Source organism: Peromyscus californicus, unplaced genomic scaffold, assembly GCF_007827085.1.
Source record: "Peromyscus californicus insignis strain IS unplaced genomic scaffold, ASM782708v3 Scaffold_3__1_contigs__length_106647218, whole genome shotgun sequence".
Classification (NCBI taxonomy): Eukaryota; Metazoa; Chordata; class Mammalia; order Rodentia; family Cricetidae; genus Peromyscus; species Peromyscus californicus.
Genome location: NW_026294551.1, coordinates 892,108 through 917,554, shown reverse-complemented (window position 1 = coordinate 917,554; position 25,447 = coordinate 892,108). Strand labels below are relative to the sequence as shown.

The 25,447-nt window shown below is 46.2% G+C and overlaps 1 protein-coding gene across 2 annotated transcripts in view; it reads right to left on the bottom strand.

The window, feature by feature from the left end:
* Positions 1 to 1,471: 1,471 nt before the first annotated feature.
* The window catches only part of Ogfod3 (2-oxoglutarate and iron dependent oxygenase domain containing 3), a 37,468-nt gene continuing 13,492 nt past the window's right edge, over positions 1,472 to 25,447 (bottom strand). The window contains exons 8-9 of one of the 2 annotated variants that reach the window (XM_052758415.1): positions 14,751 to 14,874; positions 1,472 to 4,818 (exon numbers count right to left, since the gene is read on the bottom strand). In XM_052758415.1, the coding sequence (XP_052614375.1) occupies positions 4,682 to 4,818; positions 14,751 to 14,874 (261 nt within the window). In that variant the 3' untranslated portion in view covers positions 1,472 to 4,681. The other variant, XM_052758416.1, reaches the window with a different exon arrangement.

Here is a 25,447-nt window from a genome sequence, read left to right as displayed (position 1 = left end):
TGTCCTGACGCTTGGTCATTTTTCTATTAAGTCCTCTTAGATAAGGAACTAGGGGTATAAGGGGCACCCAGGCTTTGCAGACAGAGAACAAGGGAGAGGGTATGCAGTCAGATGCTAAGTGCCAATGGTTTCTTGCAGGATTTAGAAAAGACACTGCCCAGAGGCTGTGCTGGTGGTGCTTCCATCTGCCCAGTGGCCATGAGCCTGGAACGCAGCTACTTTAGCTAGCCAGCAGGGACATAGTGAGCCTTTCACAGCTTCTGGCAACTCATAGCATGATCGAAAGTCCAGATCCTGTGTCTCACTCAATAAGTATGCATCAATGTGGAATTAGAGGCACCACGGGTGCCCAGGGTGGTGCCCGGTACACTGGCAGTCAGTGTTGGCTAGTCTATGCCAAGAATCCTCGTAGGGCTGGGACCCTGAACAGGATTGGGCCTGTGGCCTGGTGGGTGAATCAATATGCACATAAAGCCTGAAGTGTAGACATGTATTAGGACTGTCTGAGCTGAAGGCCTCTGAGAGGGGCATGATGCATGGGGAAAGGTGGTGGTTATCCCTCCCAAACCCAGCCTGTGATTGGCCTCATTAGAAGACAAAGATGAGGATGGCTCATTGGTCTGGACCTATGCATAGCCAAGACCCCCCCACACACACACACACACACTTTGTGTACTTCTAGCCTTCCCTGAGGTTAAAAGGGTGCTTTGCCGCAGGGGGTGAAAGCTAGGCAGGCCTGAGCCGAGGGGCTGGGCACACTGGGGAAAGACAAGAGATTGAGGCAAGATGCATGAAGTTAAGAAGCTAAGGTGTGTGGAGACCCTAGGGTACCCATCCCCTTATCCTTCTCAGGCCTTTTAAAGAGTCCCAACTAGCGCTATCTGTTCTTTTTGTTTGTTTGTTTTTTGAGACAGGGTTTCTCTGTGTAGCTTTAGGAGCCTGTCCTGGAACTTGTTCTATAGACCAGGCTGGCCTAGAACTCATAGAGATCCACCTGCCTCTGGTTCCTGAGTGCTGGGATTAAAGGCGTGCTCTGTTCTTATAAAAGGTCACAGGAGGGGGCATTATGTGATCTTCCAACATGGCACAGCCAGAGAGAATTCTGTGAGCCCCCGCCTGCCTTCTCAAGAATACGGATACAGCCCTAAGCACCCCCTTGTTCTGCCTAATCTAGGCCTCAAGAAGGCTTAATAAGATAGAAAGCCAGATGGGGCTGAGTTGGAGCGATATCCTCTACAGGGTAGTCCACAGGCCACAGACCCTTCCCTGCATGTGTGTGCATGGTGTGCACATACGGGTGCAGATACCAAGGGCGATCACAGTACAGAAGGGCAACTGAGAGCCCCAGAGAGAACAAAGGGGTGTGTCTTAACTCCTAACGGGCAAGAACTGCTCTCTCCCAGTTGGTGCTAACAGGAAGGAAATAAAAGCACAGAAAAGACGCTCAGGTTAAGACCCATGGAAAGCCAGGCATGGTGGTGCACACCTTTATTTCCAGCACTTGGGAGGCAGAAACAGGCAGACTTTTGTAAGCTAGAGGTCAGCCTCGTTTACATACCAAGTTCCAAACCAGTCAGAGCTACACAATGAGACACTATCTGAGAGAGGGAGAGACAGAGACACAGACAGACAGAGACAGAAAGACAGAGATTCATGGAGAGAGCTGAAGGCCTGGCACAAGGCGACTCACAGGGATGAAAACAGATACTCAAGAAATGGATGAAACCCTGATATTTACAGTGTCAGGTGTCCCAGGAGAGACTGCTGAGATGGGACTGGACTGCAATTTATCAGAGAGCCTCTAGGGAAGTGTATCCAGGTTTCCTTTGTTTGATTTCAACCTACTATTTCCAATGTGTTTGTCTTGCTGCTTTGAACTTTGGGTGATGTTTCCCCAGGTTATCTTGAAAGTAATGTGTCAGTTGAGCACATGAAACATAAATAAACTCTGGCTGTTGCTTTGCTTACCTCCTGCCTCAGTTAAGAGCATTTAAGAGGTGGGACATTGCATGGAGGCTTAGAAGAGGTTCCACAGAGGTTGATGGTACCTAGATTAAGGCTGTGTGGAGGCCAGATAGGTAACAGGACGATTTTCAGATCTCTCCAGAGTGCCACTGCAAGCATTGGGTATGGGAAACCATGGATGGGACTCACAGAATATATGTGAGGGTTTGGGATTAGACCTGCCCATACCTGAGCTTGCAGGGTAGTAGCCATGAACCCGAAGTCCCTGCCTCCCAGACCTGGCTTCCTTTCCAGAATCCCAGTGCTTTCCCTGGAGATTTGCAAGGTGGGACCCATGCAGTCTTCGATCTCCATTTCAGTGACAAGCAAAAGTGTCTTTCATTCTGTCCACATGATCTAGACCCCCAGGACAGGCAACAAGTGGGGAGACTTGTGGCTGTGGGGACAGCTGAAGCTGAAGCTGACAGTACTATGTAGGTATCATACAGGATGTTCTTGTCACATCCACAGGACTCTCAACTCTTACTCACTAGGTCTGTCCAGGCATGACACTATAAGAAGATGCTGGCCCAGAAATAGTGAATGAAGGTCCTTTATGAGCTCCACTCCCTGGCTTCCACGTGACATATCTTTGGCAATGTTTCAATGACAACCACAGATCTAAAGGAAAAAAATTACGGGGCCTCCTTGGCATTGTCTAGAAGGGGCTCACACAGACTTGGCTGTGAATCTGAGGAGGAAACTGCACTGGCTTTGCACTTGCTCTGAAGAAACCTGTCAGGTTATAGTATAACACAGGCTGAACCCATGTCTAGAGTGTCACCTTATACTGGCTGCTGGGTGATGCTTGCTCAAATGCCCATGGCTATCCTTAACTACTAGGACCTGCAGGATCACCCTTGTTCCAGTCCCAAACCCCTGACCATTGTTGACACGTGATCCCAGCTTTGGTCCCAGCTGTGGAGGAGTGTTCTTGGCCATGTGACCTTTCCAGAAGCTTCTGGAGCTTCATTAAGACCCATGACCTATTCCCACTCAAGTACTGCTTTTCATGCTGTGTCTGGCTGGCTTGGGATAAGATGGCCAGACCTCCTCACCAGGTAGGTACTGCCTAATATTTAAAGGCTGCAGAGGATATCAGGGCTATGACTATGGGGGAGGTGCCACGCAGCCTTGCCATGCAGCCCATGACATGCCTGTCTTAACTACAACCAGAAATCCAAGGGTCAGAGCCACAAGATGACAACTGCAGGGAGGCCTGGCACCACTGCCCCGACGGACAGGCCCAGGAAGCAGCAGCCCTGCAGTCAGCCTCATCCACCAGCCAGAGCTTGGCTGTTCCCATGATCTACTCAGGAGGACCAATAGGGGGCAGCAGAGGCCTCAGCACTCAGAGCACAGTCTTGTCCGTGGTACAACCTGCTAGAACAAAGGCATGATCCTCTCTGCATGTGGAGATGAGACATCCTGCTCTGAGACAGGTGGTACAATGCAGATCCAGGCTCCTCTATTTGAGATCTCCTCATACCTTCATTGGCCTCACATCTACTCATTCCCAGGGTCTAGGAGCACCCCCCCCCCCTTTATTTTTAATCATGCTGCAAGTCAGCTCATAGGCCTGAGATGCCTGAGCTGTCTTGAACTACCACTGGAGGCATATGGGTTGTGGGGGTAATTTCAACATCAGGGCCACCTGCCTCAGGGGTGCATGGCCATGTGCCATGCTTCCTGGACAGAAGAGGGATGTCCCAGCTGCTCTTCCCAGGATGTTATATCAAGATGGCCAGATGAGTCTGCTTCTTGGGGACATTCTTGGGACTCTATTTACATGTGTGCATGGGGGAGGGGTCAGCCCTTCTCCTGGGGATGTGGTTTCAGGGAGCAACTGTGGCCCATGCTTGACCTGGCAGAAACTGGATTGATCAAGCTGGAGTTGCCCCTGGGGCCCAGGCCTCCCCCATGGCACGTTTATTCCTAGTTCTTCTGACTGCTGCTGATGGGAAAAGAGATGGCACCAGAATGAGGAGACAAATACACTGTGCCTCATGCTGGGCACAGGGATGATGAGACCCTCCTTGGCAGGGACATACTTGGACTTGTACTACAGGGATAATGCTGGTGACAGACAGGGCCCAGCACAGAAGACTGAATTCAGGCTGGTTCTCAGGTACAGACTTAGTCACTCAGTCACACAATGTCCATCTCCTCCTTAAACGCACAGAATTATCCTTCACCCATGAAATTTCTCAGGTTCCCAGAGATACCAACTACTGGAGCCTTCTCCAAAGTGCCACCATTTCTGTTCCTGTGTCCCCTCCTTTTTGCCTGGTCTATTCTAGAACTGAATACCTTCAGTGGGCTATGTGGACTGGGGTAAGATGTCTAGCTCCACTAACAGATGGGTGTTTCTTCCCTACATGGGGATCCCTCCTGAGGAATGAGGCCTGCCAGCCATGGCGGGCATCTCACACACTCAGAGCTATCAGGTGAGAGACTCCTGATTTACTCACAGATGAAAATATTAAAACATCAGCAAATCAAAATTCAGGCTAATTCATAAGGCACTCTGTGCAGCAGCGATGGGCTGGAATGGGGGGAGGGGGTGAGCGCACGTTCAGCCTGGCCTGGGAGTGCCTTCATCGACAAGGCTGTGTCCCAACAATAGGGTGCTACCCCCAGGCTTCCAGACATGGTTCTCAGGACGCAACCTAGCTTGTTACGTGAGTACTGGATCCTTGATGCCATGGTCAGGGTTGCAGGTAAAAGCGATAGTGATGGCATAGCGGGTACCCCAGAGGACTTTCTCCACCCGGTGCAGGTTCTCAGAGCCTGAGGTAAAGAATGAGACTCGACCTGGAGGGAGAGAAAAGAGAGGTAACCTCTAGGCCACACTTGCAGAATGAACACAGCAATGAACAGAACAGCACTGGACAAGATGGAGAAACCCTGACCCCCAACTGCTGTGACAAAAGCCAGAGGACTTAGAGAACTGAACCAGCAGTGCTGGGTGCATCAAGGGGGCAGAGGGGACCCCCAGTCTTCCTGGCTATGGGGACTTTCTATTGTGGGGAGACAGTGGCTTGCTAGTAGCTTTCCAGGTCTGACAGGTGGGAAATAAAAACTAATCACAGGGGCTGGAGAGATGGTTCAGCAGTTCAGAGCACTGGTTGCTCTCCCAGAGTCCTCTGGGTATGATGACCAGCATCCACATGGCAGCTCTCAGTTGGCTCTAACTCCAGCACTAAGGAATCTGATGCCTCTTGTGACTTCCATAGGCACTGCACATGTTTACAGACACACATGCAGACAAAACACCCATACATGTAAAACAGAAATAAGAACTTTAAAAAAAATCAATCATGGAGGATAATCATTATTATCCTAGCAACCCAGAGAAGCATGTCAAAATAGATGACCCGTGAAAACAGAAACAGCCCCTTCCATGCAGCATCCAGGGCTACTCAGGGTGTCATGCCCTGGTCTTGGGAGTCCTTCCAAACTTCTAAGAGAGTGTGTATCTGCTTGAGTCTCTAAGCGGCTTGTACACACTTTTACTGTAAGTGCTTACTGCTAAACGCTGCACCCAGCTTTGTGAACTCCTGCGCAACACTGAGATTCAGAAAGGGCCGCATCTGACGCGCAGCAGGCCTTCACATGCTTCATGACAATGCTGTTTCCCTTCTGGCCACTGCATTTCTTCCTACTGGGACTTTAAACCCTCAAAAAGGGAGAAAAGTCCATCTGACCTGTACCACATCCTAGTGGGAGGCTGACAGAACCCAGAGAATGCAGAGCAAAGAAACCAAGTGTGAGGAGCCTTGGTGGCCCGCCCTTCCTCCTGCACCCATCAAGCACTGTGTATGAAGGGCCAGGCTTTCCAGGGTGTGTGGAGTTACCACTTTCTGAGCTCATGTGTTTTGTTTTCTTTTTTTGTTTGTTTGTTTGTTTGTTTGGTTTTGGTTTTTTTTCGAGACAGGGTTTCTCTGTGTAGCTTTGCACCTTTCTGGGAACTTGCTTTGGAGACCAAGCTGGCCTTGAACTCACAGAGATCCGCCTGCCTCTGCCTCCGGAGTGCTGGGATTAAAGGTGTGCGCCACCACCGCCCAGTGAGCTCATGTGTTTTTAAAGACATTTTGTCCTTGTTTCTTCCTTTGTCAACTAAACCTGAGATGTGGAAACAGGCAGCCTAACCTCAATGCACAGAGAGCCCCATGGAGGGGGTACCTGAGATACTTGGTCCCCTCGCTGTCTACCCTTTCTGCTCCTCCACAATGACAGACACACTTCTGTGTGGCAACGTTCAGTAAGAGAGGAGTTCTCACAGATCCAGACAGTCCTGTATGTCCTTCACACAGCCAGACTACACAGGAAAAACAATGGAAGACGACAGGGTCTCCTGAGCTTGGGAAGACAGGAAACCATACACTAACTAGCAGGTTTAGAAGAGATTCACATTGGGATTTAAAAAAAAAAAAATGCTAAAAGAATCAGTGACCAAACATTCCCCCAAGGGGATGAAAAATGCAAATAAATAAATCAGTACCTCTGCACACCACGATCAAGCTGATGAAACAAAATTACTGAAAATCTTGAAAGTAGCAGAGGAGGAGGGAAGCATATACAAGAGACAGTGGCTGGCTTCTCCTCAGGAGCAGTAGGAACTGAAATTTTTTTAAAAATGATATTTTCTTGTGGGAGCCCGTTTTCAGGTTCCTCGTGGCTTTATCCAGCAGGTCCACATAGAGGATGATTAGGACCACAGGCCTGAGTGCAGGTGTCTGAGATGGTCTGCACTTGGCTGTGCTGGGGGAGGAGGTCTTTTGCTCCACCCCTTGGCGTCTCTATAAATACCCTGGGGCAGAGACAGTCAGGGCCCATTGGAAAAGGTTTCAGGCCCTCTGGAGGCTATCCTTTATTTTCTATCTGTTTATCTCCGCAATATAAATCCTTCTATCTAATATTTCCTGCTGCTCACACTCAAGAAAACTCTGGGGAGCTGTGGGGTTGGTGGGTAAAAGCCCCACATTTTCTGAGTTGCCCCATGACTTTAATCCCAGCACTTAGGGACAAGGGCAGGCAGACCTCTGTGAGTTTGAGGCCAACCTGGTCCACATACAGAGTTCTAGGCCAGCCAGGGCTACATAGTGAGACCTTATCTTTAAAAAAGAAAGAAAAATGAATAAGATATTTTAATCCACTTGTTCCCACCCTCTCTCTTTCATGCTTCTTGGTTATGTGATATCCTTTACCAAGATACAGTAGTAAAACAGGCACTTAGGGGCTTGTTTTGCTAAAAAGTAGTATAACAGGCACTTAGGGGCTTGCCCATACTCCACACTTGGACCCATGGGCAACTAAAAGCAGGATGAAAGCCTGACATCTCTGCCTCCATTTTGTGTCCATCTCCTTTACTTTGTGTTAGACTCCTGCTTGACTCTGTGTAGGCATGCTAAGGACTGAGGACTACCTCCTGACCATCTCATCCCCCTTTAGGCTAACAGCACAGAAATGTCATTATCCTAAACCTGCAGTCACCTTTTATTGCTAGAGTCTTGTAGGACAGAGCATCCTTCCAGATGAAGGTAATTGTATAGGTAGGTGAGAGTGCACTCTGGAGCAGAGATGATGGCTAAAACAACTTCCTACCACTCTGGAGAACCAGAATGGAGACAATGGTTAACCATACCTAACCTTGTCCAAGACTGCTTAATTATGAACACCTCTTACCCTGTTTAAACCAAAGCTTATGTTAATACCTCAAAGATGAACGTGAGGTCACTAGACCCTTTATTTGCTGGTTAAATCCCTTCACCCTGCTTAAAAACAAAACAAAACAAAACAAACATTTCACTGGGGATATAGCTCAGCTGAGAGAGTGCTTGCCTAGCATGCATGAAGTCCTAGGTTTGATCCTGTGTACTGGATTAACTGAGCATGATGGTGTACATCTTCAATCCCAGCACTTGAGAGAGAAGCAGAGACAGAAGAATCAGTTCAAAGTCACCCTTGGCCACAGAGTGAATTCAAGGCTAGTCTGAGGTATTCTGAGATATCTGAGAGTCTATTTCAAAAAAAGAGGGTAGAGACAGCTCAGCAGTTAAGAGCACTTGCTGCTTTTGCAGAGGACCTCGGTGCAATTTCCAGCACCCACATGGCAGCTCACAACCATCTGTACCTCCAGGGGATCTGGTGTCCTCTTCTGGCATCTGTGAACACTTCAAGGACACAGGGCACCTACAATATGAAGGCTAACACACACATAAAATAAAACAAATGGTGGCTCATGTAGAATCCCAGTACCTTACGACTGAGGCAAAAGGATCATAAGTTCAAGAAAAGCTTGACCAGTCTCAAAAAAGAAAAAGAAAAAAAAAAGAAAGAAATAAAAAGAGTTGGGGGGAATCAGGAAGGGCAAGCACATAGGACCCCTATCAACTCAGAATTTAACATCCAATGAAAATAAAATTAAAAAAAAACAAAACAAAACAATGAGGGGCACCAGGCAGTGTGATATTCATATATAATCTCAGGAGTCGAGAGTCTGAGACAGAGCATCTGAAGTGTCCAGTTAGCCTGAGCTACAGAATAAAACCCTGTCTCAAAGCAAAACAAAACAATAAACAGTGAGATCTAGGGGTGCAGCTTACAGTATAATGCCTATGCTGCATTCATGAGAACCTGGGCTCATCCCCAGCACCATTGAGGGGATAAAAGGTAAAATGAGGACACATTCAGAAACATCACTGCAGCCTCCTTGCCACAGGCTAAAGGGAGATACTCCCAGCTAGAAACCTGGATCCAGAAAGGGGTGGGAAATATTGGAAGGGATGAGCAGGTTGAGGGTGGGGGCAGGGGGAGGACACTCTCCTGCTAATTCCCAAGAGAAGGGATAAATCATTTAAAGAGAGGGGATAGGATAACTTAATAACATACTTAACATACTATGGTGTTGATTTATCTCATATTTGAGTAAAAGATAGGAAAATGAAAACACAAAAGTTATGGGAGCACTTGTAGGTGGAAGTGGGCCAGCCAAAAACCTTGGTATTTTGCTTTAATTACTCCACAGATTCAATGCAACTCAAAACAAAATTTTTGCAGAAATTAGCAAGTAGACTCTAAAATTCGTTTAGAAATGAAGACAAAAAAATTTTGGCAGCAAAAACAACTTTTAAAATGAAGAATAAGAACTAATGCCACCTGTGTTCCAGGTTATAAAGCTATAGTGGTGGAGACATTATGGCGAGTCACTCAGTGGGCGGAGCCAGAAGCATATGGACACAGTCTATGGACCTATGACAAAAGCTTCAAGGATCATTTGATGGGTAAGACAGTCTCTTCAACAAATGATGTAGAAACATCTGGAAACCCATATATAACAAGTGAACACTGGCCCCTACCTCACACCACACATCAATATTATTTCAACAAGGATCAGAAGCATTAATATAAAAGTCATAAAGTTGGGCTGGAGAGATGGCTCAGTGGTTAAGAGCACTGACTGCTCTTCCAGAGGTCCTGAGTTCAATTCCCAGCAACCACATGGTGGCTCACAACCCCTTGCAATTAGATCTGGTGCCCTCTTCTGGCCTGCAAGGACACATGCAGGCAGAACACTGTATACATAATAAATAAATAAACCTTTAAAAAAAAGAAGTCATAAAGTCTCTACAAATGAACACAAGAAAAATCCCTATAATCTTAGGGTGGCAAATATTTCTTAGGCATTGTCTTAAAGAATGAATACTATATACAGAGAGAGTTCCAGGACAGGCTCCAAAGCTACACAGAGAAACCCTGTCTCAAAAAAACAAAAACAAAACAAAACAAATTAAAAAAAGAATGAATACTAGAAGAAAAAGATCAATACGTTGAACTTCTTTTTTTTTCTTTCTCAGAGCTGAGGACCAAACCCAGGGCCTTGCACTTGCTAGGCAAGTGCTCTACCACTGAGCTAAATCCCCAAACCCAATAAATTGGACTTCTTAAGAGCTTCAACTTTGATTTCCTTCAAGAGTTGAGGAAATAAAGCCATGTGTGACAGCACACAACTGTAATCCCAGCACTTGGCAAATGATGGCAAAGAATCAGGAATTCAAGATCAGCCTCATGAGACTGTCTCAAAACAAAACAAACAACAACAAAAACCCAGAAGGGTGGGAGGAAGAGGAGCGAGACAGAAAAAGACAGAGTGTGCAAGTCAGGGAGACAGCTCATGGTGAGCACATAGCTGCAGGGTGCATGGCTACAGCATCACCTTTTTACAGGAAGGACTCCTGTACTCTAGTTGAAGCCTCTCCTGTGACCAGGTGACTTGGGAATAGTCAGCTGATATAAAGAGGCTCAGCTTGCAGGACCCAACCTCGCACAGCGAATGGATACCTCCACGGCTGCAGACTGCAGTACCGCTTTGTGAGGGAAAAATAGTCATGTTTATCACTTTCCTCACTGCTTAAAGACTCTCACGCCCTAAATGACGGTGGTAATGCTGACACAGGCTAGTGCAGGCTTCGGACTTCATTTACTTTTAATGAACTCCACTAAAATCTGACAGCTCAAAAGTCCATGTTTTTGAAATGACAGATATGTCAGAGAGGTCTTGGAGTTACAAAATGATAGGACCCTTACAATGGAATCGAAACATCAGCCCCAGAGCAGAGACAAAGACAGACAAGGACTGCCAAGCACAATGATGAACAAGGACACCCCAGTTCTCAGAACAGGGGATTGTATGACACCCCCTATCCCTGGGAAGCACTGTCTGATGGTCACCTACATCCTTAAAGCAGGACTGAACTTGACAACTGAAAAACCAAATTACAAAGTGACCTAGGTTTCTAGAATCCTGCATGTCTCCTCATGTAATCATAGTCCCTGAGTGACAGCTACTCCAAAGTTTTGCTGGCTTTCAGTCCATAAAGTGCTTGGGACCCCTAAAGGGTATCCCAAGTGTACTGACTGGGGGTTACAGTACAGGGTGGGAGCAAATAAACAGTTGACTGACCACACCTTATCTATTTCAGAGAAAGGATTGACCACAGTCTTTGCTGACCTGGGTTGTGAGCCCCACCACGTAGTCCAGCCAGCCTCATGATTTACAGCAGGGCCCAGGGCCATATGGAATAAGCCCAACCTCTGAGGGCCAGAGAGTTACACGGGTTGGGGGGTGTCAGCCATGCTCTCTTTACCAACAGCCAATAAAAACCCTGGTCATTAAGACTCAATGAGCACCTGGTCAGAAGGACCCTATGTGTGTCCCATGGATGGCTAGAGCTGGGATTTGTGGTAAATGGCAGGAAACTTGCCTGGCTCACCAGGACCCTACCCTTCAGCTTCTTCCCTTGGAGAATTATAATTCACAATGAATTTCATAATGAACTTCGGGTGAGTGTGAATGGCTTTTGCTGGATTCTGAGCACCAGGCTGGGCAGTGGCAAAAACAGATATAAGGAGAGGAACAATGCACCCGGAGATGGCCAGAGAGCCTGCCATGAGCCCAGGAAGAGGAACATTGCACAGATATAGATGACTGTCATGATTCTAGGGAATTCATTATGAAATTAAATATTTGTTCTTTCTATATTTTAAGTTTTAACATGGCTTTTAGAAGGAGGTACTGGGTATACTTCTCACAGGAGTGACTGACACTGGTAGTGTGCTTAATACCTTACTTACCTTAGTAGGTGAAGCCAGAAGTTGACATATTCCATCAGCTTTTACCCTCATCTAGGGAGCAGGCCGGGCCGTGACCATCAAACAGCCCTAGACAGGTCCCCAGGGTTCCAAAACAGGTCCCTCTAATCTCAGGAGAGGGACCTCCTGAGTCCTGTTCCCCCCTCAGGAGCCCTAAGTGGTAAATAGTGATGTCTTATGATGGTTTGAATGAGAATGGTCCCCAAAGGCTTAAAGATTTGAATGCCTGGTCACCAGGAAGTGGCACTATTTGAAAGGATTAGGAGAATGTGGCCTTTTGGGAGTAGATGTGGCCTTGTTGGAGGAAGTATGTCACTGAGGGTGAGCTTTGAGATTTCAAGAGCCCAAGCCAGGCCCAGTGGCCCTCTCTTCCTGCTGCCTGAGGATCCAGATATAGAACTCTCAGCTACTTCTCCAGCAACATGTCTGCCTATATGCTGCCACGTTCCCTGCCATGATGACAATGGAGGACACCTCTGAAACTGTAAGCAAGCCCCAATTAAATGCTTTCCTTTATAAAAGTTGCCATGGTCATGGGTCTCTTCATAGTAACAGAACAGTGACTAGGACATGTCCCCATAATTCATATCAATTCCCATGTAGCAGCCAGCTCTCATGCCAGTCTCTACAGTTCCAGTCTGCAGGGAGACCATGGCAATGCCATACCCATCCTGTTCAGCCACCATGGTGGATACTCCTGTACCATCTGCAAAGTAGCACTGTTTCCTGGACTCACCCTTCACGCAGTCTGGGGCCTGGTCTGGTGTAGCCACTCTGTTCTTAGGTCCTAAACCCATCAATAGAGGCTCACACCACACTGAATGAGTCACTGAGTCCCAGCTGCCTATAGGATGTAGACATGGCCTGTCCCATGATCAATGCCAACCAAAGGAGAGACAGTACCCTTTAATTTCCCATTCTATCTTTTGATTTAGAAGCGATTTTCAAAGGCTGGAGAGATGGCACATCAGTTATGAGCATATATTGTTCTTGTAGAGAACAGAGAACCCAAGTTCAGTGCCCAGCACCAAGGTCAGGCAGCTGACAACTGCCTATTACTCTAGTTCAGAAAATCTGATGCCCTCTTCTGGCCTCTACAGGCACTGCACTCATGTGCACAAACCCACACTCATACATACACACATAAACACATTTTTAAAAGCTGTTTTCATGTTCAACACTTATGGAAGTGGATGAAGTCCTGAATGAATATGTATTATTTCTGTTCTGTTTGTTGAAACAGAGTCGCTTTATGTAGTTCTGGTTGTTCTGAAACTCATTTTGCAAATCAGGCTGGCCTCAAAATGATAGAGATCTGCCTGCTTCTGTCTCTTAAGTTCTGGGATTAAAGGTATGTGCCAATATGCCCAGCCTCAATATGTATTACTGGCATGACCATGGCCATATCTAGGACCCTAATGCTTCAGACCCACTGGAATGGCAAAACCTTTCTCTGGTGCAAATACAGATGTTACCAAAATTGACCTTCAGCTTAAACTGGTGTATGCAGAGACTATCAACCACAGCTTCCTCTTTCCTGACGACTGCTCCCCTACAGCACCCTCCCTTACTGAGATTAGTTGTATATAATAAACCTGTCTCTTTGTTTAGCTGTATAAAATAACACACCTCCTTGCTCAGTAGCATATAATAAACGCACTGAGTTCTGGGCTGCTGGTATGTTTCCTTAGAGCACGTGGGCCACTCAATCCCAGCTTCTCTGTAGGTGTGCCTGTCATTTCTTCATTCCTCATCACTTGTCAGTCATCCAGGCTGTGCAGGTCACAGCAAACACCATTGCAAGGAGGTGCTGGATCCATAGTCCAAAACGATTTTCTAAATCATCTTGTGTGGACAGCCTTGCTGCTCTGATGGAGCTGTTAATAGCCAGAGAAGTGACAACAGGACCACTTAGCTGGTGAGGGAGACACTGTAGCAGACAGGTGGAACATGGTACAGAAGACATGCTGGTGCAACGGCCAGTGTGTGTGTGTGTTTGCACGGCAGCTGGGTCTTGACCAGGGGCAGAGACCACATCTCAGGAAGGTGGAACACACGTTCCTGTATTCTCCCACATAGGACTGGGTCCCCAAAGCTATCACCTGTCTACCAGGATCTGGACTCAATTTCCACCTCCTACTCAGACCTAGGCTCAGTTTCTACCTCCCCACTAGGACCTGGGCTCAGTCTCTCCAGAGGTTAGGCAGGAAGGGGCATTTGTCTGCTCCCTGGGGAGAACCATGCAGCATGGTGCTAGGGACTCTGGGTCTTCAGGCCACCAGGGAGATGAGCTCTGAGACAGGCCCCACAATGTTATGCAGGACACAGTAGAATGCAGCACACGATGTCTAACATTGCATTAGAACTATCATTTAGTCTTTCTTATTTTTATTGTCTTTATTTTGTGGAGCTAGGGATTCTAGGGCCTCATGCATAAGCACTCACCACTGTGATTCTCCCCAGCCAACATCACTTAATCTTAAGTTGTTAGGTCCCTTCAAAAAAGGTCATGGAGAAGTCAGGCATGGTATCACACACCTTTAATCCTAGCACTCGGGAGGTAGAGGCAGGCGGATCTCTGTGCATTCAAGGCCAGCCAGGATAGCCAGGGCTGTTACACAGAGAAACCCTGTCTCAAAACAAAACAAAACAAAACAAACAAACAAACAAACAAAAGGTATTGAACAGGAGCATGCAACAGAATCTGGTGAGACCCTGCACTCCAACTCCAATGTGATACCCCTAGAAGCCTGGCCCTGCCAGTCACTTGCAGTAACACTGGGCAACTGAGTAACAAAGCTGGCCTCTGGGTGTTATGATTAGCAGGTAGACTTGGACAAACCTAGAACTAAGACCAAACGATAAATGTAGTATTGCCTGGAGTAAAGTCCACCTCACCCACAGTACATGTGTGTGTGTGTGTGTGTATGTGTGTGTGTGTTTGTGTGTGTGTGTGTGTGTGTGTGTGTGTGTGAGAGAGAGCGAGCGCATGCGTGTGTACATACATGCTTGTGAACATGCACAAATGCCATCTAGCTGAATTACAGGCCTGTATCCCATACCCTAGGACAACCCACCAGGCTGTGTCCTACCAGCTCTGGGCTCCACTGTCTTGTTGGACCCTTCCTCCATGAACACAAAGCGCCCTCCACCGAAGTCCTCTAAGTAATCCGAGAGGTAAAGCAGTGAAGTGTAGTCAAAAGAGCCGTAGGTCACCTGTGGGGTGAAGCATAAGGGAGTGGGTCAGACTTCTCAATTTTAAAAATTGTATTATTACTTATGTGTATGTGTCTGTGTATACCATGTGTATTAAGATGTCCAAGGAGGCCAGAAGAGGGTATTGGATTCCCATGGAGATTTAGTTATAGACTGTTGTGAGCCATGCAATGTGGATTCCCTCTACAAGATCAGCAAGTGCTCTTAACCTTTGAGTCATCTCTCCAGCCCCGGAAATGAGGCTTTGGAGTCAGTTATGCTCCAGCAAAGCTGCATGAAGGGGTGATGAGCACAGAATAGAAGCTGGTACAAATTGGCTCCTATCCTGAGCATAGCAATGTGAACAGTGTACTGTCTATAGAAAAAATCATGTCAATTGTGGTCAATTATAGGGCAGTCCAAAACTTTCTGTAAAATATCTATAGTATGAAATCTACTTTCAGCCATTTTTCCAAGCACTATTAGCAGGACTAAGCATACTCACCTTGCTGTACAGCCATCCCTACCTTCTACCCTAGCCTATGCATCGTCCCAAATTGGACATCTGCCACCACTGACCCTAATTCCCAACCTGGTCCCTGGCACCTACCATTCTATGACCTCTGTGGGAATGTGGCATCTCTTGGAACCTTATGAGAGGCTCAGACAATTGTCAATGTATGACTAGCATGCTCCACTGGGTACAGAAGCAAGCTTGCTCATGCTCATCTATGCTTCAGACCCTCACATTCCTGGAGCACATACAGCACATACCATCACCCTGGGGACCATGATTGTGGGTCTTGAGGAAGAGGTGGCAATGCTAACTGAGCAGGACAATGGGCAGAAAGGAGCCTGCTCCATCACTCATTAATGCTGGGTTCCAGTTTAGGTATGATGAGTTGATGAATTTCCTGAGGCCTTGTAGCTTTCTCCACAGAAGAAGGTGACACCAACCCCAGAATATGGAGGCTTGTACCCAGGATTTCCACAGAGCCAGTGCTGAGGGCAGGAGGAGCCTCCTTTCTGTCCCATACAGTTCTACTGCACCATTGGACAGAGACCAATCTGGAGCCAGTCGATCATGGGAAGAGCTGCACCCCTGGAGTTCCTGTGCTGATTCAGTACAACTGGTCACTTCCTTCCACCCTCCTGCTTCTGTATATACCCCTACAAGAGTTCCCACACCAGTTCTTACCCAGGCTTTGCCCTGGGGAGCCCAAATTAAGACAGATATCACTAGAACAGAACAACTGAATATAGGAAAGCTTCAGCAGAATCTATACTTAATAATGCATCAGAAAATTTGTCTTACATCAAAGTGGCATGAGCATGGGAAGCCCTGCTACAGCAACTCAAAACATTAAATAGAAATATATTTAACAAGAAGCACAGAGTAAGCTGGGCATGGTGATACATGCCTGTAATCACAGCTCTTGGGAGGTAGAGGCAGGAAGATCAAGAATTCAAAGTCATCCTCAGCTGTATATTGAGTCTCTAGCCAGCCTGTATTACATCAGATGCTGCCTCAAACAAAACAAAACACATACACAAAGGTGCGGGGGGAGGTAGGAGAAAGGTCCAGGGAGTAACAACACTGTCTATGAATTTGAATCCCTTGCACTCACATAAAATGTTGGGCATAGCTAGACACATATCTACAACCACAGCACTGTTGGGGGTGGGAATAAGAGGACTTCTGGGGCTTGCTGACTGCCAGCCTTGCTTCAGCTTCAGTGAGAGACCCTGTCTCAAAGTAATAAAGTGAAGAGTGATAGAACAGGGCACCCAATATCCTCCTTTGCCCTTCAGACATGAGTGTACACTACGCACACAAAACACACACACTCACATAAAGTATGAAAATATACTCTACCCCCAAGAGTCCCACAACAAATGCTCCTGATACCGACTCTCAGGAGAATGGGCACTGAAGCAGGATCCATCACGGGCAGTTGTTAGGACATTCCTAGAAGCCTACCAGACACACTGAGACGGCACTGCAAGGAATGCAAGGCTTTGAAGTCAGACAAAATTAGCTTATTACATGTGTTCTGACTTACGTAATTCACAGAACAAGAGTCAAAGTCATTTGTTGTTGATGCAGTCGTAGAAAACTGAGACTGGGGGCTGACAAGATGGTTTCGTAAATGAAGATACTTTCCACCAGGCCTGACACTAGAACCTGTAGCTAGAGTTTTCCTGCCTTGCCCACAGTCAGGACATATCTCTGTCACCAGCCAGTCCCACAGCTGCTCAGACCCAACCAAGTAAACACAGAGACTTATATTGCTTACAAACTGTATGGCCGTGGCAGGCTTCTTGCTAACTGTTCTTATAGCTTACATTAATCCATTTCCATAAATCTATACCTTGCCACGTGGCTTGTGGCTTACTGATATCTTCACATGCTGCTTGTCATGGCAGCGGCTGGCAGTGTCTCTCTTTCCTTCCTGTTTCCTTAATTCTCCTCTCTGTTAGTCCCGCCTATACTTCCTGCCTGGCCACTGGCCAATCAGCATTTTATTTATTGACCAATGAGAGCAATTTGACATACAGACCATCCCACAGCAAGAACCCACATGGTAGAAGGAGAGAACTAATTCCTGCAAGCTGTTGTCTGACCTACACACATACACCACGAGACACAAGCACACACACACCAAATAAATAAAATATAATAAAATTTTTAAACAGAAAAGAAAACTAGGAGATGGAGAGATAACTCAGTAGTTAAGTGTAGGCGGAAGTTTCCCTGGGTCCTGCCTGGTCCCAAAGCCGCTCAGACCCAAGTAAACACACAGAGGCTTATATTACTTACAAACTGTATAGGCTATGGCAGGCCTCTTGTTAGCTAGCTCTTATATCTTAAATTAACCCATTTCTATAAACCTGTACTTTGCCACGTGGCTTGTGGCTTACCAGTATCTTTACATCTTGCTTTTCCTGGCAGCAGCTTGTAGCATCTGCCTTGCCTCTCCTTTCTCTTCCTGTCTGTCTGTTTGGATTTCCCACCTGCCTCTAAGCTGCCTTGCCATAGGCCAAATGGCTTTATTTATCAACCAATCAGAGCAACACATATTCACAGCATACAGAAAGACATCCACAGCAGTTAAGAATGCTAGCTGCTCTTCCAGAGAACCTGGGTTCAATATCCAGCACCCACATGGTGGCTCAAAGCTAATTGAAACTCTGGTGCACTATCGCCTGGCTTCTGTAGGCACCAGACACACATGTGGTACACAGACATACATTCAGGCAAAACATACATACACACACACAAGAAAATAATTAATTTTTAAAATGAAAACTTAAATTAGAATAGAAGAGAGAATTTAGAAGTTCACATGAATTTATGGGTAAAAGACCTAACCCTTTAGGCTTACACACCGCCCCCCAAGCCCCTGGAAAATGAGGAACTAAAAAGCTAGTTCCAAGGGCAAACTGACTCAGCCACCCCAGCCACAATGTAGAAATGTAAAGAGAGTTCTGTTAAGAGATGCGCTCAACTGTGACTGGGATAATTGCAAGTGTTCCAGGAAACACCACTGTAACCTTTGTGTAACTCTCACTCCCACCCTGATACCCCCCTTGAGGTCTCGGGAAGAATGTGCATTCGGACATGAGTGTACCCACTCTGTGATCAGATCATGATCTTGTGAAATTAGCCTCTAGACATAAATCAATTGAAACGAAATTGTATGGGAATTGTAATCTTGTGGCTTTTGTGGGTTTTTCCTTTAAAAGTACCTATGTGGCTGCAGTAGGATGCGACTCTTGCTCTCAGGATAGGAGTGGCCCGACTGTACAGCCGCTTCAATAAACCTCTTGCTGTTTGCATCAACTGGACCAGAGTCTGGGTTCTTGGGGCGCCCACTTGAGAAGGTAGTACCCTGGGTCTGGAGTCTATCAATGGGTAACTGGTAATTGTATTGAGTGGTACCCCCAGATTGGTGGGAAAACCACAGGTAACTTTAAAAATGGCCTCAGAGCAATTGACTCTTTATATGGAAAAGTGATAGACCTTTGCCATCATTAGACATGACATTTATTTCTCATAATTCCAAATGTATGGACAGCTAGAATATAAAAGGAAAAATTTAGTAATATTAAAACTTTGTAACCCCAGCACATAGGTAAAGGATCATTGTGAGTTCAAGGACAGCCTGGGCTACACAGTGAGTTTGAGGCCAGCCTAGACTACAGAGTGAGAGTCTGTCTGAGAAATAGAGAGGGAGGGAAGAAAGGTGGTAGAGAGAGAGAGAAAACGAGAGAAGCTTATAGGGGAATGTTTTTAAAACCTCCTTGGGCCAGGCGGTGATGGTGCATGCCTTTAATCCCAGCACTCAGGAGGCAGAGCCAGGAGGATCTCTGTGAGATCCAGGGCAGGCAGCAAAACTATACAGAGAAACCCTGTCTCAAAAAAACCTCCTTTGGGTCAGTGTAGCACGAATCTTAAATGGTCCTATTAATAAGATCAAACCCAGTGCCAGGTATTGGGGTGAATGCTGGAAGATCAGAGAAGCAGAACAAGCCACAGCCACCTCACGTTGCCAATTCCTCAGCTGATCCTGTTTCCTCAGACTGGATGCCTCTCAGCTAAACTGTGCTGCTCAAAAGCCTAAAAGTTTAACCTGCCAAATGCCTCTAGTTTCTGGTCTTCACGCCTTATACACCTTTCTGCTTTCTACCATCACTCCCTGGGATTAAAGGCTTGCTTTCTAGGGTTAAAGGCGTGAGTCACCATGCTTGGCTGTATCCTTGACCTCACAGAGATCCAGGTAGATTTCTGCCTCTGGAATGCTAGGATTAAAGGCGTGTGCTACCACTGCCTATCCTCTATGTTTAATATTGTGGCTGTTCTGTCTCTGACCCCAGATAAGTTTATTAGAGTGCACAATATTTTGGGGGAACACAATACCACTACAGGTCAGTAGAATTTCTAATCTAGATTTCAGAACAATCCCTTATTCATTAGTACATCCACATATACCCAAGAGACTGATACCTAAAAAGGGAGTCACATGCCCTTCTGCTCCAGTAGCATGAATTGTGGTAGCCAAAGACGGGACACAGTTTGGTGACTGTGAATGAAACGTGACACAGTCATAAGTAGAGTATTCTTTACTGTTAAATATAACCGATTAAAATTTGTGTATTAACCCAAAAGTGACTGCTGCTGGTAAGAAGAGTGCTGGAAAGCACAGTAATTAGACACTTCAGGGCCAGCGAGACGGCTCAGTGAGTGAAGATGCTCAAGGGCAACGCTTGTGCTTGGGCTCAATCCCAAACCCATGAGAAAGTAGAAGAAGAAAATCAACTTCACAAAGTTGTCCTCTGACCTCCACACATATGCCCTCATGTGCATGCCATGTACATGCACACACACATGCATGCACAATAATGATAATAAATATTTTTAAAATATTATTTAAAGGATATTTCAGTATCTGAATATCTAGTTTCATTAAAAACAACAAAAAGCCCAGGCTGCGGTGGCGCACACCTTTAATCCCAGCACTCAGGAGGCAGAGGCAGGCAGATCTCTGTGAGTTCAAGGTCAGCCTGGGCTACAGAATGAGTTCTAGGACAGCCAGGGCTACACAGAGAAACTCTGTCTCAAAAAACCAAAAAAAAAAAAAAAAAAAAAAAAAAAAAAGCATACAATGACTCAGTGGGTAGTTTGAGTTCAATCCCTGGAACTTGTATAAAGGTAGAAGGAAAGAACCAACTCTACAAAGTTGTCTTCTGAATTCTGCACATTCACCCTGGTAGACCAAGGCCCGTAATAATAAATTAAATTACATTTTAAAAAAGAGAGCATTACAGACTGATCGCAGGTTTCTGTGGATGAGACCACTAGCTTCAAGATCAAATTTGCCATCAATTGCTTAACAGAAAAGGGAACAACTTAGAAAAAATGTGATTCTCTATAAATGACAAAACACTCTATTATATGCATTTGTTTTCGCATAAAAGTAGTTGGAGAGTCAGGTGGTGGTGGCACAGGCCATTAACCTCAGCCCTCGGGAAGCAAAGGTAGGTGAATCTCTGAGTTCAAGGTTAGCCTGGTCTACAAAGCAAGTTCCAGACTACACAGAGAAACCCTGTTTCAAAAAACAAAAGACAGCCGGGCGGTGGTGGCGCACGCCTTTAATCCCAGCACTTGGGAGGCAGAGCCAGGCGGATCTTTGTGAGTTCGAGGCCAGCCTGGTCTCCAAAGCAAGTTCCAGGAAAGGCGCAAAGCTACACAGAGAAACCCTGTCTCGAAAAACCAAAAAAAAAACAAAAAAAAAACAAACAAAAAACAAAAAAAAAAAACAAAAAAAAAACAAAAGACAAAACAACAACAAAAAGAAGGTAGTTGGAGAAGAGATCCTAAAATCTGGCCATGGCCATTGTGTTAATTTGGGCAACTGTCTTCTTATATTCTTTTCACTTTTGAACCTTGTAGGATACATTACTATTCAAATAACCAAACTTAAAATGAAGCACACTGGCTAGAAGTTATGCGGCATGGCGCTCTGCAGAACACTGTGGCAGCCACCCAAAAATCCACCTAGTTCTGGTTCACTGAAGCGTTTTCTTTCCCCCAGTACAGTGTCTCGGTATGTGGCTCTGACTGTCCTGGGACCCACTGTGCACCAAGCTGGCCAAAGCAAACATCTAATTAGGAAACACAAGCTTCAGATGCTGCTTTAGTTCCCAAACAGACAGGTAGAATTTAGTCATGGGCCACAGGGATCTTGGAAGGCTTTAACTTAATCACTGCAGTCACCACAATCTACCAGGCAGAAACAGAAACTGAAGAAAGGCAGGCATGCTGGTGCTAGCCTGTGATTTCACTCCAAAGGTGGGGGAAGCACCACTGAGAATTCAATGTCAGTCTCAGGTGTACAGGAAGTTTAAGGCTAGGCTGGACTACCCAAAGACACAATCTCAAAACAAGCAAACAGAATTCTTCAATCTGAAAACCACATTGGATTGGATCTCAGCTGATGGAGAAGGAGGTACGTAAAAGCCTTGGACAGAGGGTAGAGTACATCTGGAGGACAGAGAACTAGGGAAGTGGAGCCTTGGGAACGTACCTAAAGTACTGATAGTCTGTCACCGAGTCCCATGAAAAGAAGAGAAAGGTTAGTGAAGAAAAACCTATTTAAAGAAACAATGGCCCCAAACTCTCCAGATGCAGTAACTATGCTCACGGCACCACCGAGCAGTGACCAAGCACCAGAAAAACCATTTTAAAGCTTTCAAAAGCATTTAAAACTGTACATAGAGGTGGCTGAGAGACACCTCAGTGGTTAAGTGTGCTTGCTGCTCTTGCTGAAGACCTGAGTTTGGTTTCCAGCAGCATGCACATCAGTCACTTACAACTGCGAGTAACTATAGCCCGAGGGGATCTAAGTTCTCTTCCAGCCTCCACAGGCACCTGCAATCTTTCATGCGTACAAGAAACATACATTTACACAAACACAAACACACACACAAAAAAAATAAAAAAATTAAAAAACAACAATTTAAAAAAACTGCACACAGGGGCTAGAGAGATGGCTCAGCTGTTAAGAGTGCTGGCTACTCTCCCAGAGGACCCAAGTTTGGCTCCCAGAACCCATAGGGAAGCTCATAACCATCTGTAACTCCAGTTCCAGGGGATCTAATGCCTTTTTCTGACCTTTATGGGCATGAGGCATATATGTGGTACATATACACACATGCAAGCAAAACACTCATATACATAAAAAACAACAACAAACCCCACAAAATGCATACAGAGAAACATCACTGAGAGGCTGGGATGTTCTCACTGAACCAGAGCTTTCCTAGGATGCTTTAGGTCCTGGATTCCATCCCAAGCACCAAATTAGAAAATAAGAAAAAGTTGGCCAGGTACGGTGATGCATGTCTTTAGTTCCAGCACTTGGGAGGCAGATACAGGAAGATCTCTGTGAGTTCAAGACCAGCCTGGTCTAAATAATGAGTTCCAGGCTAGCCAAGCATACACGATGAGTCCCTGTCTCAAAAAAAAAAAAAAAAAAAAAAAATAGAGAGAGAGAATAGAGAAGCTGGGTGGTGGAGGTGCACACCTTTAATCCCAGCACTCAGGAAGCAGATACAGGCCTGTGGTGGTATTGTGTTCCCCAAAATATTGTGCACCCTAATAAACTTATCTGGGGTCAGAGAACAGAACAGCCACTAGATATAGACGCTAGAAAATGGTGGCACTCACGCCTTTAATCCTAGCATTCCAGAGGCAGAAATCCGTCTGGATCTCTGTGAGTTCAAGGCCACACTGGAAACAGCCAGGCATGGTGACTCACGCCTTTAATCCCGGGAAGTGATGTCAGAAAGGTATTTAAGGCGTGAGGACCAGGAACTAGAGCTGGTTAAGCTTTTCGGCTTTTGAGCAACAGTTCAGCTGAGATTCATTCTGGATGAGGACTCAGAGGCTTCCAGTCTGAGGAAACAGGATCAGCTGAGGAATTGGCGAGGTGAGGTGGCTGTGGCTTGTTCTGCTTCTCTGATCTTCCAGCATTCAGCCCAATACCTGGCCCTGGGTTTGACTTTATTAATAAGACCATCTAAGATTCATGCTACACAGGCCAGTCTCCGTGAGTTTGAGGCCAGCCTGGTCTACAAAGCTGAGTTTCACGACAGTCAGAGCTGCTATACTAAGAAACCCTGTCTCAAAACAAAACGAAACAAAACAAAAAAGGAAAAAAAGATGGGTACACGTTTTCTTAGGCTGGTCATGGTTAGTAAAAGATGTGTACACGTTTTCTTAGGCTGGTCATGGTTAGTTTAGGAACCGGATGAGCAAGGCAAGACACTGTAGGTGGGAAAGCAGCAACTGTCACTGGAGGGGTTACAGGTGACGACAGAGAAGCAAACAGTGGCACAGTAGCCAGGACCATCCCCAGGCTGGAAGAACACACCAGGAGAGAAAGGTATGATTTTGGCAGCTAAGCTTCTAAAAGGACAGACTTCACTGCAGGGCCAGCAGTCTCCTCAGTTTGTCATGTCTATGCTGGTGCCCGCAAACCTACACTCACTCAAGGGGCTCCTCAGTCCATAGTTCATGAAATAAGAACTATGTTCAAGCTCCTACAAGAAGCACACCAGCAGCCTCCTCATATAGACGTGATTTGAGGAGAATGCATGGGGTCTTGGAAAGCTCTGGGCTCTGACCATTGCTGCTGGGTCTATACAAAGGCGCTGTGACAGAGCTTCAGAGTTTCCTCAGAGACCAGAAGCCAGGTATCACCGCCATTTCTGAGTAGCTACTTGGAGGATCCTCAGAACATACTGCATGTGGCAGGTGCTACAAGGAGTTTCCAGTGCCCTGTATTGCAGGCAAGCACCTGCCACATGCAGAGCTGTTTCCAAGTGATGTCAGAGAGAACACTCACAAATCAGTATCTAGTTAATAAAGGTAACTAATGAGATGTGCCACAAAGACAGTGATGTAAGACATGCACAGAATTTCAATCACATTAGAATACTTTCCAGTCTGATGAATCATTCAATTAGCAAGTCTGTGCTAAGAGATAAGAATAATGAGGCTCCAAGGACCAGCTACAAGCATTAAGCCACCACCACCCTCCCACGCCATCCTCAATTTCCCACTTCCTGCATCCTGAGTTTAAGGACAGAATCAAGTGATTGATCAGCCCTGTCGGCACTATGAGAACAGGAGCCTAAGGAAGAGCACAAGGCCAACACCTCCTGAGCAAGTCCAAACCCTGCTCTCCTCTGCTGCTTCTGTGCCCCAACCAGTCACCATAACAATGGTCATCTCCTAACAGGGATAGAAATGTCCAGGAGTGAGCAGCAAGCCCTCAAAGGTGAGCAGGCCAGTGAGGCGTGGAAAAATATTCCTGAAACTCAACAGAACATGATGAAAGACTTGTCTGTGGGTATCAGTCTCTGTTGGTGGATCTAGGTTGATGTCACGAGCTGAGTGTTCCCCAATCCAGCATCAGCCTCCTAGGCTAATACCAAGGGAACATGAACCCTGTAAGCCAACAGGACACTGACTCCAGTAGCTTCAGCAGTGAAACTCAAGTTAAAGAAAGCAAAGATGAGCCGGTGGTGGTGGCACATGCCTTTGATCCCAGCACTCTGGAAGCAGAGAATTGTGATTTCAAGGCCAGCCTGTTCTACAGAGCAAGTTCACGGACAGCCAGGGCTTCACAGAGAGAAGTCTGTCTTGAAAAAGCAAAGATGAACCACAACAAGCATCAAAAGACCCAGGCAGAGCAAGCAGCACCAGGAAGCATGAGAGGATACAGGATCCCTGCCCTGTTCTGACTCCTTAAAAACTTCAACCTACCCTCACATACTGCAAAGGACCCTCCTAAACCACATAGTTACCAGTTACCACACTCAAAGGAAAAGGTGGGGGCAGATTGTGGCATGGAAGGGATGGCATTCCACTTTCTCATAGTATCTTGGCAGCCACTTGGCACTGTTAGGAGAACGGTGTGCTGGACAGGAGTCCTCACCAGCTGTTCACAGTACAGAGGGAAGAGACCTTCATAGAGAAGGTTAATGTCAGTGACTGGGGATAACTGGCCTACAGGGGCTGAGAAAT